At 42.7% G+C, this 18,786-nt stretch overlaps 1 protein-coding gene across 1 annotated transcript in view; it reads right to left on the bottom strand.

Annotated features, from left to right (window-relative positions):
- The window catches only part of LOC122177671 (amine oxidase [flavin-containing] A-like), a 46,031-nt gene extending 27,915 nt beyond the window's left edge, over window positions 1–18,116 (bottom strand). Inside the window, exons 1-2 of the mRNA XM_042867296.1 lie at window positions 17,986–18,116; window positions 4,362–4,456 (exon numbers count right to left, since the gene is read on the bottom strand). Of these exons, the coding sequence (XP_042723230.1) occupies window positions 4,362–4,456; window positions 17,986–18,031 (141 nt within the window). The 5' untranslated portion in view covers window positions 18,032–18,116. The remainder of the gene's footprint in view (window positions 1–4,361; window positions 4,457–17,985) is intronic.
- Between the last annotated feature and the right edge of the window lie 670 nt (window positions 18,117–18,786).

The raw sequence follows: 18,786 nt of genomic DNA, 5'->3' as shown, positions 1-18,786 counted from the left end.
ACAAACACCTATAACCAAGAAAAAATATTCCATACTGAATAGCACTGCAACCATATGAAGAGGAGACAAGGCATGCTAACATAAGCAACAGTGAGCCCTGTAATGACAGACACACAAAAGATTAGTGTCTTTACCATGCACATGTTCAACAGGGCTTAACTTGTTTAAATTTCACTATAGTTTTCAGTACTAGCTTTTTCTTGATACAAAAGGCATGAGAATATAAGAAATATCCAACTAAATACATTGGTAAGAAGTCTAACCTCACTCTCTCAGCACTCATAATACTTTAATTGCCATTGCAAAACTTTTCTCAAATCAAAACTATCTCAAGCACCAGGGTTGTTTTCTTTTTTCCTCTCTCTCTGCAGATACCTGCTTACATTTAATGCTGTAGCTGCTGAGCACTGCAGTGCAGTATTCAAAGGATGTAAGCTCCTTTGCAGCATAGCACACTGTGGATCTACCCCACTGCACCTGAGCTAGCAGCCTCTAGCCATGCCTGCCAGCAAAGGCACTCTGCATACAACATTTGGACCAGCATCACGCTCACTTGGGAAGCAGGCAGAAAGTAAGAAGTTTAAGATACGTGCTGTTAAAAGCAGGCTGATTTTCCAAGGCAGTAACACTCAGGATAGTTAACTTTTTTAAGGCTGTTTATAGCATGCATTTGAAGCCAGGCATTTTCAGCATCACAGAGGGATGCTGTTTATGTTTCATGTACAATTATTTCCACTGAAACCCCACTGTTTACCACTGTTTCCCAAGCAATGGCATCTAATTTAAATCTCTCCCATTTTTAGACTGGGAGGCAGAGGTAACATCTGTATTACATTACCCTGTGCCTCAGGTGACTCATCGTTTCTTTCATTTTCTTTTCAATGGCAGCCAAGATGCAGTCAGTTTTTGAAAGCAGGATAATGTTAAGCCATGCTAAAACATATGCCTGTGCTGTAGTGATGTCTGGCCCTGCTCAGGCTGCTTTCTACATAGCTATCATGCCTGCTACAGTTTGCAAAGTGAGAGTGGAATGGGAGGAGAAATATTTTGACATTCACAATCTCAGATGACGGTTTCTCTCTATAATCACAAAATCATTGGGGTTGGAAAAGACCTCTACGATCATCTAGTCCAACCATCCATCTACCATCAATATTGCCCACTAAATTGTGTCCCTAACTACTATATCTACAGCCTTTCCTTAAACAGCTCCAGGGACAGTGACTCCAGCACCTCCCTCATCACTCCTCCTAATACCCAACCTGAACCTCCCCTGGTGCAACATAAGGCCATTCTCTCTTGTCTTACCACTGGTTACATGCAGAGCAGATCCTGCCATGGACAAAGGATACGGACAGTGCAGGAAGAGTTCAGTTACCTTAGTAAGGATGATTAACAATGTTTTAGACAGCCTAAGGTATCCAACACTTCAGTGCACCTACAGAAAACCTGCTACCAGAGGCCAGGCAAGGTATCACAGTTCAGCTAAAATGGCACTACATGCATAAGATTCTTAGGAATCCAAATTCCATTTCATAACTCTCAGTGTCACATCCAGCAATTTTAAAGTGCCTCCTGTCAGAGGAGCCCACTGGAATATATATGATGCAACTTGTGTTCAAGCAGGGCCACCAAGAGCTGCTTGCTCAAGACCATGCTCAGATTGCTTTTGAGTATCACCAAGGAGGAAGACCTCTGGGCAATCTATACCAGTGCTCAGTCAATCCTAGAGAAAAAAAAACAAAACATTTCCTGTTTTTCAAATAGGACCTCCGTTGTGCCAGTTTATGCCCATTGCCTCTTGTCCTGTCACTTGGCACCAGTGAGAAGACCATACCTCTGTCCTCTTTTCATCCTCCTTTCATATATTTATAGCCAATGATAAAGTCCTCCCCTGAGCCTTTTCTTCTCCAGGCCAACCAGACTCATCTCTCTCTGCCTTTCCTCATAGGAGAATGCTCAAGTTCCTTCATTACCTTAGTAGGGCCCTTTGTTAGATTCTCTCCAGTGTGTTTGATACTGGGACTTGTACTATTTAACATCTTTATTAAAAACACAGATGGTAGGACTGAGTGAATCCTCAGCAAGTTTGCAGAAACACAAAGCACCATGATGCAGTGATATGACAGAAATAAAAGATGCCTTCCAAAGGGCATCTGAACATGAGCCAGCAGTGGCCAAGAAGGAACAGGGAAGTGATAGTTCCCTGTACTCAGCTCTGGTGATGCCACACCTCGAGTACTGTGTCCAGTTTTGGGTCCCTCACTGCACTGAAGCCCTGAAGAGTGTTCAAAGAAGGGTAACAAAGCTGGTGAGCGGTCTGGAACACAGGCCTTATGAGGAGTGGCTGAAGGAGGTGGGATTGATCAGTCTGGAGAACAGGGGAGACCTCATTGCTCTCTATAACTACCTGAAGGGAGGTTGTACTCTCATATAAATGGTGATAGAAATAGAGGAAATGGCTTCAATCTGCGCCAGGGGAGATTTAGGCTGGATGTTAAGAAATACTATTTCTCTGAAAGAGTGGTCAGGCAGTGGAATGGGCTGCCCAGGGAGGTGGTGGAGTCACCGACCTTGGAGGTGTTCAAGGAACGTTTGGATTTTGTGTTGAAGGACATGGGTTAGTGAGTACTAATGGTGATAAGTGGATGGTTGGACTGGATGATCTCATGGGTCTTTCCCAACCTTGGTGATTCTGTGATTTTGTGAAACGGACCTGGACAGGCTTGAGAAAAGAATCCATATGAGCCTTGTGAAGTTCAACAAGGCCAAGTGCAATGTCAAACATCTGGTATCAGTACAGACTAGGGGAGGAATAGATGGAAAGCAGCCACATGAAAAAGGACTTCAGGGTACTTGTGGATGAAAAATTGGACATGAGATAGCAGTGTGTGCTTGCTGCTTGGAGGAGATCATCTTTGAAGGTTCCTTCCTCTCTTGAACTCGCCTCTCTTGAACTGCGATCCCAGAACTGGACACAGTCCTCCAAATGTAGCCTCACTAGTGCCGAGTAGATCACTTCCCTCCTCCTGCTGCCAATACTTTGCCTAATGCAATCCTCCCAAAAAACATGAGGTTTCTTTGTGGCACGTGGCTGGCTCACATTCAACTTGGTGTACACTAGAATCTCTCAGGTCCTTCACTGCCAATCTGCTTTCCAGCTGGGTGGCCCTCAGCATGCATTCATGCCTAGGGCTGTTCTTCGTCAGGTACGGGACTTTGTACTTTCCCTTGCAAAACTTCATGAGGTTCCCATCAAACCATTTCTCCAGCCTGTCCAGGTCCGTGTGGATGGCAATATGACCCTCTGGTGTACCAACAACTTATTTCACTTCTGTATCATCAGCCAACTTGCTGAGGATATACTTTACCCCACCATTCAGATCATGACATAGATATGATAGCACCTCAACCAGTGTTCAGTTTTAGGCCCCTCACTATGAGAAAGATACTGAGTCATTGAAACATGTTCGGAAAAGCTAGTGAAGAGACAAGAAAGCAAGACATATGAGGAGCAGCAGAAGGAGCAGCAGCTGTTTAGTCTTAGGAAAAGGAGGCCGAGAGGATACCTCAGTGCTCTCTACAACCACCTGATAGGAGCATGTAGCAATGTGAGAGTCAATTTCTTTTCTAAAGTAAGAAGCAATAGGACACAAGGAAGCAGTCTCAAGTTGTGTTACAAGAGGTTTAGACTGGATATCAAGAAGAATTTCTATAAGGATGGTTTGGCATAGGAACAGGCTGTCCAGGGAAGTGGTAGAGGTGCCATTCTCAGAGGTATTTAAGAGCTGTGTAGATGGTGGTGCTGGAGGACAGGAATTAGTATTAAGTTATGGTTGGACTTCAGGATCTTATGGATCTTTTCCAATCTAAAAGTTACTAGCAAAATTAATGAATACATTAAACAGGATGGGACCCCTCAGATACACCATTAGGTACACATCTCCCTCCACACTTCATAGAAGTGCTCACCAACCTTTGGGACCTTCCATTTAGATAGTTTTCAATCACACTATCGGCTTAACTACCCATATTTCATATTTTCTCTATGAGGACGTTATGGAAGACAATGCTAAATTGCTGAGGTCCAGGCAGACAGCATCCACTGCTCTCCCACTGTCTATCATGATAGTCATTTCATCATAAGTTATCAAGTATGACTTCCCCTTCCTGAATCCGTGCAGACTGGTAAATTTCTTGTCCATATGTCTAGAAATTGATTGACTTGTAGTTCCCTGAATCCTCTTGAGGCCTGTAGTTCCCTGAACCCTCTTTCTTGCCCTTCTGGAAGACAGGTGTGACATTTGCAGTACCATAGACCAGCACAAGCGAGAGAGTCACATATTTAAGGAAGCACCTACCCTGATGGTGAATGTCCTTCCTCCAACTCTGTCCCGGGCCTCGAGCACTACCACATTGAGTCCAAACTCATAGAGCAACTTGGCAGCCGACAAGCCTGAAAAAAAAAAAAAAAAAAAAAAAAGATAGCATGCTCTAAACCAAGTGGCAACTAGTAAATATAATGGTCCAAAGCTGAATCAAGGCTCCATGGTCAGGAACCATAACAATGTTTTCAAAGAATCCTGCAAGAATTCTGAAAATTTTCACGGTGTCTTATCACAGAAATCACATGACTGCTGCTTAGCTGCATATGATAAGCAACTGCATAAACAACGTTCCAGAGATTTAAGTTGCCTCCTCTGGGTTAGCATTTTTGGCTTTTTAAAGAAATTAATCTCTGTTGTTACGGGCATGCATCTCGTTTTTCTTTTGTGTAATGCATTGAAAGGGGGAGTCTACCACATGGAGCTTGTGTGGCTAGAGTGATAGGAATAGTAATTTATGAAACAGATATGTTCTAGCACATTTCTTCTCTCACCCAACTCTCCACTCTGCTGCTGTCCATTGTCCTCACTTATATACAGAAATAAAGTCTGCTTCACTGTCAAGATTAATTTTAAACAACAGAGTTTGATCGTGGCAATCAAATAGCCTCTATGTAGGTACTTTATAAAAGGAATTACCGTCTCAGCAAAAATTATCTAATTATGGGATTTTGTGATAGACACACTACAAAGAACCAAAAATTCAATCAGACAGAAGTCCTTTTCGCTTTTTATAAATGAGAAATGAAATTGTTAAAGGCAATCATGAGTTTCTGAAATCAGATTATCCCATTGTCCTGTAGGGCAATTTGGCACTGAAGCATTGTTCCTCTGGAGTCGTTTCCCCTCCTTAAGTACACAAAAGCCAGACGTATTGATCAGAACATCTAATATACCCTGTAGTAAAATAATATTATATTCATGTATATTACACTACTTCAAAATTTGATTAAAAGCAACTGTTTGTGAGCCCACAAAGAATACAAGACTTAAAAGGTCAGATGAGAGGAATCATTCTAAGGTTCTGAGCAGTGCCAAGAGTACTCATTTATACTGAGGACAATATAGAACAGCCCATAAACTTCTGTGCATGTGATCTTTTAAAATGGTAGTGGGACAGGATTTAATGGAAGCAAGAAGAGAGGAAGTTCAGATGTCTTACACTGACAAAAAATTTCTCAGTAGAAGTGAACATCTTATTCATTGATATAATTTTTTTCAATAACTTTTCTTGCATTAAAGACTACAGACAAGACAGTTAATTATAGTTATTGTTCTTTCTTAAGTCATTTTGCTGATAGTGTTCTCATCCTCAGCATAAACATAGGCAACATAAGTCTTCAGTGCTGGAAATGCAAACTGCAGCATTTTCTTATAAAAATATTTATTTATATTTGGAAGAATTATTTTTTTCAAAAATTTGCACTGGTTACTGTCACAAAAACTTGGATTTCCTAAACACATAAAATGGAAACTTGAATTTATATATTCTTCATGAATTAGACACTCAGGCACAAATGGTAATTCTTTTACAAGAAAGTCTCTATATATAAGGTGCATAGATATTGGATAGATGCATGTTTTTTGAAAATATGCATAGGAATATGAAATGGCAGAAAATCTGGTCTAGGTATGAAAAAAAATGACTGTATGAAAATCCAATAACCTCATTGGTGTCGAAGACTGACAAGCTTGTCTCTTATTTCATACTGTATACAACAGTTATAACCACACAACGGTTCTTTAGAAAGAACAATGATTTCAGTGAATTAGGTTGAAAGTTAACTTGAATGTTGGTTCATACCTTAATTATATGATGTGTCCTAATAAAGAAAGGCAGCTAAAGTATGGAGAACACGTGGTAATATGACTGTGGTCTTCTATCCTGCTTATTCGTTAATCTTGTACTCCAGCCAAATAGACTTTTAGATTTGTTATTGTTAACCCAAGAATCACTATGGACCAATGCAAAAAAAGAAAAAAACAAAACAAAACAACACAAGCCCAGCTTCAGAGCTATAGAGACTGGAAAAGGACAAGAGATACACCAGGACAGTGATAACTTAATGGCAGCTGGCAGAGAGCCTGACTGAGAATTAAAAACAGTGCCAATTTGTAAATTCAGGTTTACGAAACTTGAAAAGGCCAATGACACAGCATAAGCAGAGGTGGTGATAGTTTTATCTCCCCAAAATTAAAAGCTGAAGATTAGACTCAAAAGGTCAAATATAAAAATATGTATATTTATGCAGAAAATAAAAAATAAATAAGTAAATAGAGCAATCCCAAATTAAAATAGTTTTCTTTTCTTAACAGAATAAAACCAGAAAAAAAGGTAGGCAGGGATAGGGGCTGGGGAGAAGACAAAATATGCTGATTGAAGAGTGTTACCGTGCATTTGTTTGTTTGAAGCACAGACACAATTTTCTTTGAGAATGGAGGACTAGCAAGAACACTCACATGCAGACAATGTCTACACACAGCTACTGAACTCAACTCTTCAGCTCCTTTCCAGTTTGAACTGAAGTGCACTACAGAGAGGTGCCTCCACACGCATGTTTTAAGAACCCCACAGGTCAAAAAAGCCTGTGTGCTTTTGAGACATGGGCTAACTAGCCTCAAAAGAGATTGCCATGCCCCCTCACCACACGTTGCTCTGAAACCAGACGCAACATCCAAGTTGTCCTTCAAGCATGGCACACCAAGCCATGCCAAGCAGTGGGCTGTGAACTCCCAGGCTACAGTCGGGACTCAAGGAAGACACTTCACTGATACACTTGTGTATGCTTGTACGAGCAGAGCACAGATATTTCTACCACTGCTACCCCACCTGAGTGCCTTCTTCTTCCTAAGCTGGAGACCTATGCCCTGACAAGCACACGTAGGGCCCTTCCTGTGACTGCAGCGGGCACTGTTTCACAGCCTTTCACCACACTGCACTTGGAGATGTTTTCCTCACCCTGTGATTCCTCCCGTCATCATCATGGCTTCCAATACCCTAGACTGGTGTTGTGCTGGTTGACTCCTCCACAGCCTCTGAGTCTGGCCTAGAGATAAAGCTGCAAAGGACCCCAGATTGCTGGCCATGCTCATTCCGTACACTCTGCAAGTACAAAATACTCTCTGCTTCAGAAAGATGAAAAGAGCCTGCCAAAACCATGCTTCATTTGAAGTATCTGGCTGGAGAAATTCACTTGTTATTAGATCAGAATAAACAAAGCTGGATGACTTATACATCCTCCACAAGGGTTTCTATGGCAATCTCATACCAGGCTCTCTGTGTCTGAAGACACCACACAAGAAAGCTCTTCTCCAATTGATTCTGCAGTGCTGTTAAGGGCACAGAATTGCTGCAGTCACAGATCACACTGCTGCTGCCTTCATTTCAGAAAATTGTCATAATGATATCAAGCAAAGTGGTTTCAAGTGCATGAAAACACTGGATACAGTTTAAAAAAAAAAAAAAAAAAATTCAGATGATTTCATGCCAATCTGCAGACTATCAGGCATACACCATGGATGAAACAGAGAACAATACTGCATTCTGTATGTGGTCTGAAGGAAAATCAGCCTTTCATTAGCTAAAAGGGAGCTACAGGAAAGAAGGGGACACACTCTTTAGCAGGGTCTGTTCTGATAGAATAAGGAGAAATGATTTCAAGCTTAAAGAGGGTAGATTTAGTTTAGATAGAAGGAAAAAGTATTTTACAGTGAGAATGGTGAAGCATTGGAACCAGCTGTCCAGAGATGAGGTGGATGCCCCATCCCTGGAGACTTAAGGCCAGGCTGAACTGGGCTCTGGGCAATCTGATCTAGCTGTGGATGCCCCTGTTCATGACAGGAAAGCTGGACTAGATGACTACTATTTGTCTTGCTTCACAGCTGCTGCTCTGAATAGTTTTTCTTGTATTGCCACAGATGACCTATAAATGTCCTTTCCAACTCTAAGGATTCTATGAATCTATGATTCTATGGGTATACTACACAGCATGCCTGCACCTGATAGGAGAGAAAAGATCCTCCCTACAGATAGAGTCCAAGGCTGGGGCTTAAGAGACTTCAACTCAACTCCCACCAGAGCCATGTAACATGGGAAGTGTTTCCCTATGAAATAGGGAAGCATTTGTATGAGAAACATTAATTAGAATCATTCCAAGTTCCCTCATTATAAGGATTAATACGGGGCATCTAAACAGGGTTCTATGACACCAATGGTGTGAGATTAAAAAAAAAAAAAATCATAAAAAGATGTTACTTTATTGGAAACGTGATAGAATTGTACAGAAGAGTAATTGTACTTTTCAAAATATGTAGTCTGTAAATCCAGTTCACCAAACAGATCCCATGATGTCATGATAGGAGGCAAAAATTACCAGCATCTGTCCTAGAGACAGCACTTCTAACAAGATGGATATTGAGCATTTGCAAAATATATGAGGGCAGTGTCCACAATGAAAGGGAGTGGGAGCAATCTAAAATCATGAAAATGTCACCAAGCCAGGCAGAGAACAGTTCTGACCATCACAACACCAAGGCTAAAAGTTTTGGATCCCTCTCCCTTCTCTTCAGATAACTTGCATCAGCTGAGTAACAACTAGATATTTAAACTGAAAGCCAGCTCACCAGCACTATGCATGAATGATAGAATCATTAAGGTTATAAAAGACCTCTAAGACCATCTAGTCCAACCATTAGCCTATCCTCACCATGCCCATTGCCCATCTCCCTCCCTCAGTGCCACATCCACACGGCTCTTGATCACCTCCCGGGTGTGGTGACTCCACCACCTCCCTGAGCAGCCTGTGCCACTGCATCACCGCTCTTTCTGAGAAGAAATTCTCCCTAATGTCCAACCAGAAGCTCTCCTGATACAGCTTAACAACATTACATCTTGTCCTGTCACTGTTACCTGGGAGAAGAGGCCGATCTCTACAGTATGGGTACTCCACTCTGTCACAAATATCCTGCAAGGCACGGCTGCGTGTCTCTCACCAGGCTCCATCTTCCCTATTACAAGTCATGCTTGCTCACCATGAGCTCTACCTTGGTTAGCTGCAGCCAGCGTGAAGTTCACTACAGCACAGCCTTGTAAAACCTCTTACACTGCCTCCAGGCACTCATATACCTGGTGAAAAAGATCATGCTATGGGCATGAAGTCTGGAAGGCACTCTTAAGTACATGAGGCATTTCAGTGTATTAAAGAAGCCTGATTTTTCAGGGGCTTTTAACCTTTCAAACTGAGGCCAAGCTGTGTCAAGCACTCCAAAACAAAGAGAAAATTAACTGTTACCATGGAAAAGGCAACTGTCTGCTGTTTTTCTGGATGTATTGTTTATTTGCTGGTTTCTTACACAAAGTGTATTTGCCTTTTATGCAACCAATGGCAGGGTGGAAGTTTACCAAAACCAACTTAATAAAATATTCCTTCTTTAAATCTTACTTCATTACCCTTCCATACATGAAGTGAGATCATTATCTTCTATGAAAGGCTACAAGCTCACTGTTGTTGTTTTCTACCAAGCTTTAATTGAATAACTTAAGGACAAAATCATTATGGAAAGTCTTAATATTTTCCTGATCTTAACAGTGGGATAATTTTTAGACCTTTTTGCTCATTATTCTAATTTACATCAGTAATGTAAAGCAATTGTCAATATATCCTCATTAAAGTTCCACTGTAACAGCATGCTAACACTGAGATCGTTGTTTCTCTTCCACTAATGGAAAGTCTAATTTGTTCAAGATACAATTGAGTAATTAAATCTGGCAATGGCCACCTGAGAATTATGTCTTGTTATTCAACCCAAAGCCACCTTGCCAAGTAAACACAAACCTGCCAATAACAGATGCAAAACATTTCTATCATGATTATAGAGTAAAATCTCTCTTCCTTTCCCCTTACTGTCCTTCTTCCCCACAAGATTTTGCAGAAAATTTTGGTACACCTTGAGTTTTAAAATACAGGCAAAGTGTACTCAATTGCATCAAACTGGCTTCAGAGAAATCACTAATGGACAGCAACACACAGAAGGCTGATAATGAAGGCATTGTTTCCATACTACAAGTCTGTCTGATCTAAAATTGCCACTGAAATTGAGTAAAAGATCTTATTAATTAAATTACACTCCCTTAAATTTGCACAGTACAGCAAGAATACACAGCACTGATCACATGCCTATATTCATTTCTCCTTTTAGCGTTGCCTAACACCAGAATACCACTGCTAGCTTCCTGTTTGTTGGAGACTGCATTTGGTCTTTCTGTGAGCTTTTTCATTATCCCTGTTTTAGTGTATTTGGCACTGGGGATGAGGGTGCACTTCTGCATTTTCTTGTTTTCTGATTTTCGTATATATCAATTCTCCCCCTCAACCTCCATCAAACATAATCCAGTTGATTCACTTAAGATTTCCACATAAAGGAACAAGTATTTTCTGTCTCAGAGAACACTGCTTAACTAAGAGCAAGCCACTCTGGCTAGTTTCAATAGCACTACTGTCCAAATACTTTAAACAGATGCAAACTGTGTCCTAGAGGGTACAAAGACAGTTTCTCATGGACAATGTTAACAGAAACACAGTGCACATGAAGAAGAGCAAATTATACTCAGAGTATGATTCCACTCCTACATACGTACCCATGCAATTTTCAAGTCCAAAACCTGGCTGCAGTAAACTTATCTCCCCAATATAACTTCCTTTATGCCCCAAATATAGAGGCAGAAAAAGGTTAGCTAGCACAGAGTTTACAAGGAAGCATTCTCCTCCTCACACGAAAATGTTCACAGTTTGGCAGCACCTAGTTTATGGAAACAGCTAAGGTGCTCATGCACAGTTCTTTTTACTTTGATCAGCAGGCAGAATAAATTTCTATCAGTGAAACAGTAATTGTCAGGTAAATAAATCTGTGGGAAAAAAAAATTGCTGCAAAACCATGATCGATATCATTACCACAAATACTGAAAACATCAACACTGGTATTCGTGGGAGGGACATAATGCCTGTCCCATCCCTATTTTTATTATGCTACCATATTTTGATATATGCCCTAACAACTTGGCTGTTTCTTTTGCTTGCTGGAGTAAATAACGCTCTTAAGACTGCGTCTTAACTGAGCTAACAGGAGCAGTCTTTGCCACCTTTCAACAACTTGCAGCTAAGCCTGGAGCGTGGTGCAAAACCTGCTTCCCAATGACAAACCGTAGATTTATAGCATGCTTCTAGGAACACTGAATTTGCTAATCAATGAATCACACAGCCGTATATACTATTTTATTTTATATTTTTACCAGAAACCAAAGGAGCACATGCTCCTTTCAGTAACATTCAGTAACAGAAACAGATGTGATCACTTAGGTTACCACCTCTGTTAGGTGAAGTTTATAAATGATACATCTGCCATAGAAAACCACATCAAGAATGTGATGAAAGACAAAGAAAATAGAGTCATACAACCACAGAATGTCTCAAGTTGGAAGGGACCTCAAAACCCACCCACCCCAACCCCTGCCATGGGCAGGGCTGCCACCCACCAGCTCAGGCTGCCCAGGGCCCCATCCAACCTGGCCTTGAGCCTCCAGGGATGGGGCACCACAGCTTCTCTGGGCAGCTGTGCCAGCGCCTCACCACTCTCTAATATTTCTGTACTTGGCATCCCAAATATGCTTTGGCCAATACTAAATATCTTGCAGTGAGCATAACACAAAGGCATGTCTTCACAAAAAAAAAAAAAAACAAAAAAAAAAAAACATGCCCCATAGTCATAAGATTTTGTATTTGTGGTAGCAAAACATAGGAACATATAATGAAGAAAAGAGACAAATGGAAATTTGTATTTTGCTTATTTGTAAGCAGTGTACATAATGTCCTTAATACTTTTTTTTATGGGCGGAGAGGTGTCCATTGTTCTGTTCCTGCAGTAAAGTCTTCACTTAATGACATTCAGCTTGCTAGCAGTACACAGGGAGCAGAGAGCTCTGTGCAACATTTACTCCTCCATCCAAAAACACGGCACAGAGGAATGTCTCACTCCAAATGACAACATTATCACTGACTGCTGCTTTTTCTGTTGGATATCGAAAGCAAGAAGGAACAAATCATGTAACCAGAGCCCAGCACAGGGCACATGTAAAAAGAGAAACACATTTTAGGAGGCAGGTACTGCATTCTTTCAAGGACAAATTCTGGAGGTAGCATTAGAAAAAAGAACTATAGAAAACTACTCCAGATTTACACAGGTGCAACTGAATTTTATCTTCTACCAGTAACTGTGTGTTTGACAGTTTGTCTGACACTACCACCCACCAGCAGGTTTGTATGCTGTCAAAACAATTTGAGCAGTATACAGTGTAAATTGTGCTGCCAATATAGCAAGAAAGGAAAAATCTGCATCTCATTATTCAGTAGTTCATTCCAAGTCTACAGCCAAGGCGTAGGTAGCTCAAGTAATGGAGTTGCTAATCACAAATCATGAAGCAGGAAATGCCAAAGTATTCTTCCACAGAAGGGATAACAAAACCAATCACACAGCATATTGTATGTTTTGTTTCAATATAAAGACTAACTACTAGCATTTTTACATTTCAGCTTCCCCTACAATTCGTGGCCCTTGGACTCCTCTATAAATGCAACAGAAAACACTGCTGTTTCCTTCATGTGGCTGGCAAATCTAAGCATCTGTTTTCTTCAGCCATGAGAGCTCCTTGTTTCTAGCTAGGAACAAACATGTTTTTATTGGGAAATAAGAACTATCTGTGTCAAAGAATGACAGTCCTCAGTGCAAGTTTCAATTGTGGCAGTGTTTCCCTTGTACTTTGTTCTCGTAATGCAATGTGCTGAAAACACTTCCAGAATATTTGCATGCTAGTTGCCTTCAACTTGCTTGCTTTTGGCTATATTTGTCCATATCTGATATACCTGTTCTGCATTATGTGTATAATCAGCCTTAATTATCCATATGTTTGATAAACTGGGCTTCCAATGTCTTAAATTTCATATGTAAACTGAGATTGGCATGTAAATACAGTCCAAACTTCCCAGTGAAAAAGTTGGGATATTTTGCTTACATCCTTTTTTTCCCCATGTTGAACTATTTATCACAGAAATCATAGAATAGCGTGGGTTGAAAGGGACCTCAGGGAACATAAAGTTCCAACCTCCCTGACAGAGTCAGAGTCACCAATCTCTAGATCAAGCACTAGAACAGATTGCTCAGGGCCCCATCCAACCTGGCCTTGAATACCTGTAGGGATGGGGCATCCACAACAACTCTGGGCAGCCTGTGCCAGCACCTCACCACTTCCTCAGTAAAAAACTTTCCCCAACATCTAATCTAAATCTTCCCTCCTTTAGTTTAAAATCATTCCCCTTTGTCCTGTCACTATCTACCCTTGTAAAAAGTTGATTTCACTCATGCTTATAAACTCCTTTTAAATACTGGAAGGCCCCACTAAGGTCTTTCCACAGCCTACTCTTTTCCAGCCTGAACAAACCCAGCTCTTTCAGCCCGTCTTCATAGAATCATAGAATGGCCTGGGACCTCAAAGATCATCTAGCTTCAACCCCCCTGCTATGTGCAGGATCACCAACCACCAGACCAGGCTGCCCAGAGCCACATCCAGCCTGGCCTTGAATGCTTCCAGGGACGGGGCATCCACAACCTTCTAGGGCAACCTGTTCCAGTGCATCACCACCCTCTGAGTGAAAAATTTCCTCCAAATATCTAACCTAATCCTCCCCTGTCTCAGTTTAAGACCATTCCCCCTTGTCTTATTACTATCCACCACCATAAACAGTCATTCTCCCTCCAGTTTATACATTCTTTTCAAATACTGGAAGGCCACTATGAGATGTTCTCGAAGCCTTCTCTTCTCCAAGCTAAACAAGCCCAGTTCCCTCAACCTTTCTTCATAGAACAGATGCTTCATCTCTCTGATCATCTTAGTGGCCCTCCTCTGGATCCATTCCAAGAACTCCACGTCCTTCTTGTACTGGGGAACCCAAGCCTGGATGCAGTGCTCCAGATGGGGCCTCACAAGAGCTGAGCAGAGGGGGACAATCACCGCCTTCACCCTTCTGGCCACCCCTCTTTAGATGGAACCCAGAATACCATTGGCCTTCCAGGCTGCAAGAGCACACTGCTGCCTCATGTTCAGTTTTTCATCAGCCAGAACCCCTAAATCCTTCTCAATAGGGCAGTTCTCAAGGAGTTCTTCTCCCACTTTGTATTTATATCTGGGATTACTTGAATTCAATTCAATCCTGAACTTTCAGGGTGTGGTTCTTATGCTGATTCTTTTTTGGCTGGAAAATCTTCATCAAATTGGCTTTCTAAATATTCAGGAAACAAACATCCTTCCAAAGTTTTTAAAACAAGTATTTTTTTTTTTTTTTTTTTTTTCCTACTTTGGAAGTACTAGCAGCAGCAACTTGAGTCAATATGGGGCATTTTGTTATCCGTAAGAAAATATGTGCCAGTCAGGTTAGTTAGAAAGCTCTGAGGATCATTTTCTAGCTCTTAAAAGCTGAAATATCTGAGTGTTCAGTAAACTCTCAGAGCGCTCAGGGCTGCTCAACCATTAACATGCAGTCTTTAAGGAGTGAGCAAGTATGCTGAAGCTCCTTGCAATCCACTTCATGTATCAAAGGAATGGGGTACACTTCATCCTAGGGCTACAGAGCTGAAAACTGAGACCCCTGTAGTTGTGGACTTAGCTTGGGAAACAAGTAGTGGAGATGGGATTGGGACAGTGTGTCAGGTATGACAGCAACTTAAAGAATCAGAATCATTAACATTAGAAAAGACCTCTAAGACCATCTAGCCCAACCACTAACCTATCCTCACCATGCCCACTGTCCACGTCCCTCAGTGCTACATCCACATGGTCCTTGAACACCTCCAGGGATGGTGACTCCACTAGCTCAGTGGGCAGCCTGTGCCACTGCCTCATCACTCTTCCTGAGAATAAACGTTTCCTAATATCTAACCTGAATACTGCTAGCTAATAAGATACAAGTTCATGGTGGGTCAAACACTGTCAGTTTACTGTCCTTGACAAATGACGGGGTGTCATAGTCTAAACCAAAATGCACAACTGAAGAGTCACAATCGGTTCAAATCAGAAGAGCATCTTCAGTTCATTAGAAAGTCCTCTAAAGAGAAAAAGGGAACAATATTCTAGGTGTATACAGGTGAATTCCCCATGGGTATGAGGAAAGTAACTCCGTGTATTAATTTATGTAAGATGCTTGATTATAAAATGTAATAATTACCATTAACTGTCAAAGGTGGACACTATCCATTAAGCATGATGCAAACATGTTCCTGAGGCTTTTACTGGCCACCATCCTTCTAATGTGCACACACACATTAAGCCCAAGCTCTGCAGCTCCCTCTCTGCAGGAGTCCAGAGGTACTTGTTCAGGCAGTCAGGACAGCTTGAACACAACTCTACAGAGTACAGCAGAAAGATCCCAGTAATAGAAGCCACCAAAACAGAGTTCTTATAAGAGTTCTTCCCACCACAAAGGGCTCAATGCAAGAAGCACCCCTGGTGCCCAGCTTACACCCTTCCTACAGGTGCAGAGCTGATTTCATAACCCTGGCAGTGACTGCATAAGGATGTGTGTATGCAGAGGCCAGGAGGAGGATGGGCAAGACGACTGCATTGGCTTTTACAGACACTATCTCTCAAGACCATTCCTCACTCCAAGGAAGAGTTACCTCCAGAGGTGCCAGTCAGGATTTGAAATGTGTTTTGGTAGGCACTGTATGAATACTTTAAAAAGCCACTGCCTCATCTGGGAAGCTCTCACAATATAGCAAGCATGTCCCTCATATACATTTCATATATTAAAGAACTGGTTTACCCCAATGTTTCCTATCATTTCTGGTAAGCATAAAGTAAAGAGTATTAAGGATGTAACAATAGCAGAGGAGAGAGTAACCTTACCAGATGAGCCATCTGCAAATGTATCTTCAGAGAAACAAGCAGCAACAAGTCAGTTCTGGGATAAGAGAGATACAGAAGGGGAAATCCTGCCCATACTGGACCATATTTTACTGTTTATCTCACCAGAACTGAAATCTTAGATATGCATTTATAAGAGCAGAAATCAGCACTTCATATGTAGCTGAGGTATAGGTATTTTAGTACAGACTGAGCAGCTGTGTGAAAACTAAAACAAATCAAGAGCTGATAGGAATTACTGTGCCCAGCTATGATTGGTACTCTGTACTAGAGATGGATTAATTATGAAATAAGGCATTTATTGTTCATCTTTCTACAGTCTCTTTCTTTAAGTGATATATGTCCTAATCCTTAAGAGGTAAACTATGCCACTGGCATGACATAAGGGTTTCCATTGGCAAGGAAAGTGTTCCTGTACCTCAAGAGGGTTGTGATGTTTACTTGTCCTTGTAATTCCTCTGACAAATTTTCATGGATTGCAACACCTTGAAATTTCCAGCTGGGCTCCATTGACAGTGGGCTTTAATCTATTAACTGTTCTGAACTTACTGATGCTCACACTATGAGTCAAGATGTGAAATAGAAAAGCCCAGTGTAATTTCTAAAACACTACTGTAGATTGGAAAGCCAGAGGAGCAAAGTGCCCTCCAGGGATGAAAAGCTTCAGAGTCCTAGAAACCATATTCAGATCACACATTATGGGTGGTAATTCCCTAAGTGAACTGCGTGCCTTACAGGAACTTTAAAGATGAAGAGCAAATGACTTGTGCTATCAGGAAAATATCCAGGCACCTGGTAAAACCAAAAAGCCATGCTGCTTTGCTTATAAATTCATTGCAGTTTAATCACAGAATCACAGAATGGTTTGGGTTGGAAGGGAGCTCAGAGCCCACTCAGCCCCAACCTCTACCGTGGGCAGGGCTGCCCCCCACCAGCTCAGGCTGCCCAGGACCCCATCCAACCTGGCTTTGAACGCATCCAGGGATGGGGCATCACAGCTTCACTGGAAAGTGGATCTGAGCCGCATTTTGGGACGCACTTTTGTTCTGGTAAGGAATGAAGCACCCATCGCTGTGGGGAACTCAGCCGTCTGCAGGGCGCATCTCTCAGCAACACCACCTGTAGCGACCGATCTGTCAGTGCGGGTATTCCCAGCCGCCTTTCCGCGGCATTTAGCAAAAGAGCACCAACACCTGCACTGCACGAGCTACCCAAAGAAGCGCCGATGAAAAACACCATCGTTCTCGAGATGCAAACCCGCCAGCATGTATCCCTGCACACTTCCACACCTGTAGACGTTAGAAAGTCACTTTTTCCTACAGATTTCCCTCTGACGAGCAAAATGTGCAAACCAGCACGGGAAGTGGACACATCCTAAGCGCCAACATGGGATTTTTTTCCTTTTCTTTTTTCCGGTTTTCCCATCCAAGTGGACCCGGAGCCACCGCAGACCTGACCTCGCATGAACGACCGCTCATTCCCCCGAGATACCCCCACGGAAAGGGAGATCCCGGGCACTCAGGCGGGCGCTCCGCAGCCCCAGGCACCGTCCTCCAGCCCTGGATGAGCTTCGGGACCGCTCCCAGCGGGGATGTCCCGCTAGAGACCGACGCCGCGCCCTCTCGAACCCACCTGAGATACCGCCCCCGACCACCACCACGTCGTACGGCTCGGCCATACTGCTGCCTCTCGCTCCGGTCGTTGCCTTCAACCCGCCCTTCCGCGGCGGCGGCTCGGGACCGGCTCCCGGCGGGCGGACAGAGCCGCGCCGTCCCGCCCGCCCCGCCCGCTAATGGGAGCCGCCAGGGGGCGGAGCCTCGATAAGCCACGCCCCTCCCGCTGTTCGCCACGCTCCCGGCCCGACGGGACGGTCGGGTCCCGCTTTGAGCGCGGTGCGAGGGGGTCGAGGGTGACGCAGCGTCTGCTCTGTTGTCACTGTGCTGATCAGAGCTGACAATAAGCATAGGATACCTGGAGATGCGTGGAAGTGAGGTTGCAGGTGGCAGCAGCAAAGCCTGAGCATTTGTTAGAATCAAACAGCCCTCGTGAGCCGCCGAATGAAGCATTAACCTTCACGTGTTCCCCACGAGGATGCCCGCAATAACAGCTCGTTGGCAAAATACCGGTTCTGTTTGTACTTGTACTACTATGCTCTGGTGGTGAGGTCGTGGTGCATTCTGCAGCTCGCCCACTTTTATTGCTGAAGTGTAAATGTCATCTCCGGGCAGCTAAGTAGAAAAAAATAGGCAGACTGCCTGTGTATTGCCTTCCAGGTAAGCACAGAAGACCTTTAAAATTCACATAATTGTAGGAAATCCCAATGCCACTTCATGATAAATACTGATATAAGTTCCAAGAGATGTTGGATTCCACAATCACCTCCATGCCTGAGAAGGACCAAAGGAATGAATGGGAGTTTGATGCTACACAGGC

This window comes from Lagopus leucura, unplaced genomic scaffold, assembly GCF_019238085.1.
Source record: "Lagopus leucura isolate 7727_CA_CO unplaced genomic scaffold, USGS_WTPT01 Super-Scaffold_100001, whole genome shotgun sequence".
In the NCBI taxonomy this organism is placed as follows: domain Eukaryota; kingdom Metazoa; phylum Chordata; class Aves; order Galliformes; family Phasianidae; genus Lagopus; species Lagopus leucura.
This window is presented reverse-complemented; position numbering and strand designations above follow the sequence as displayed.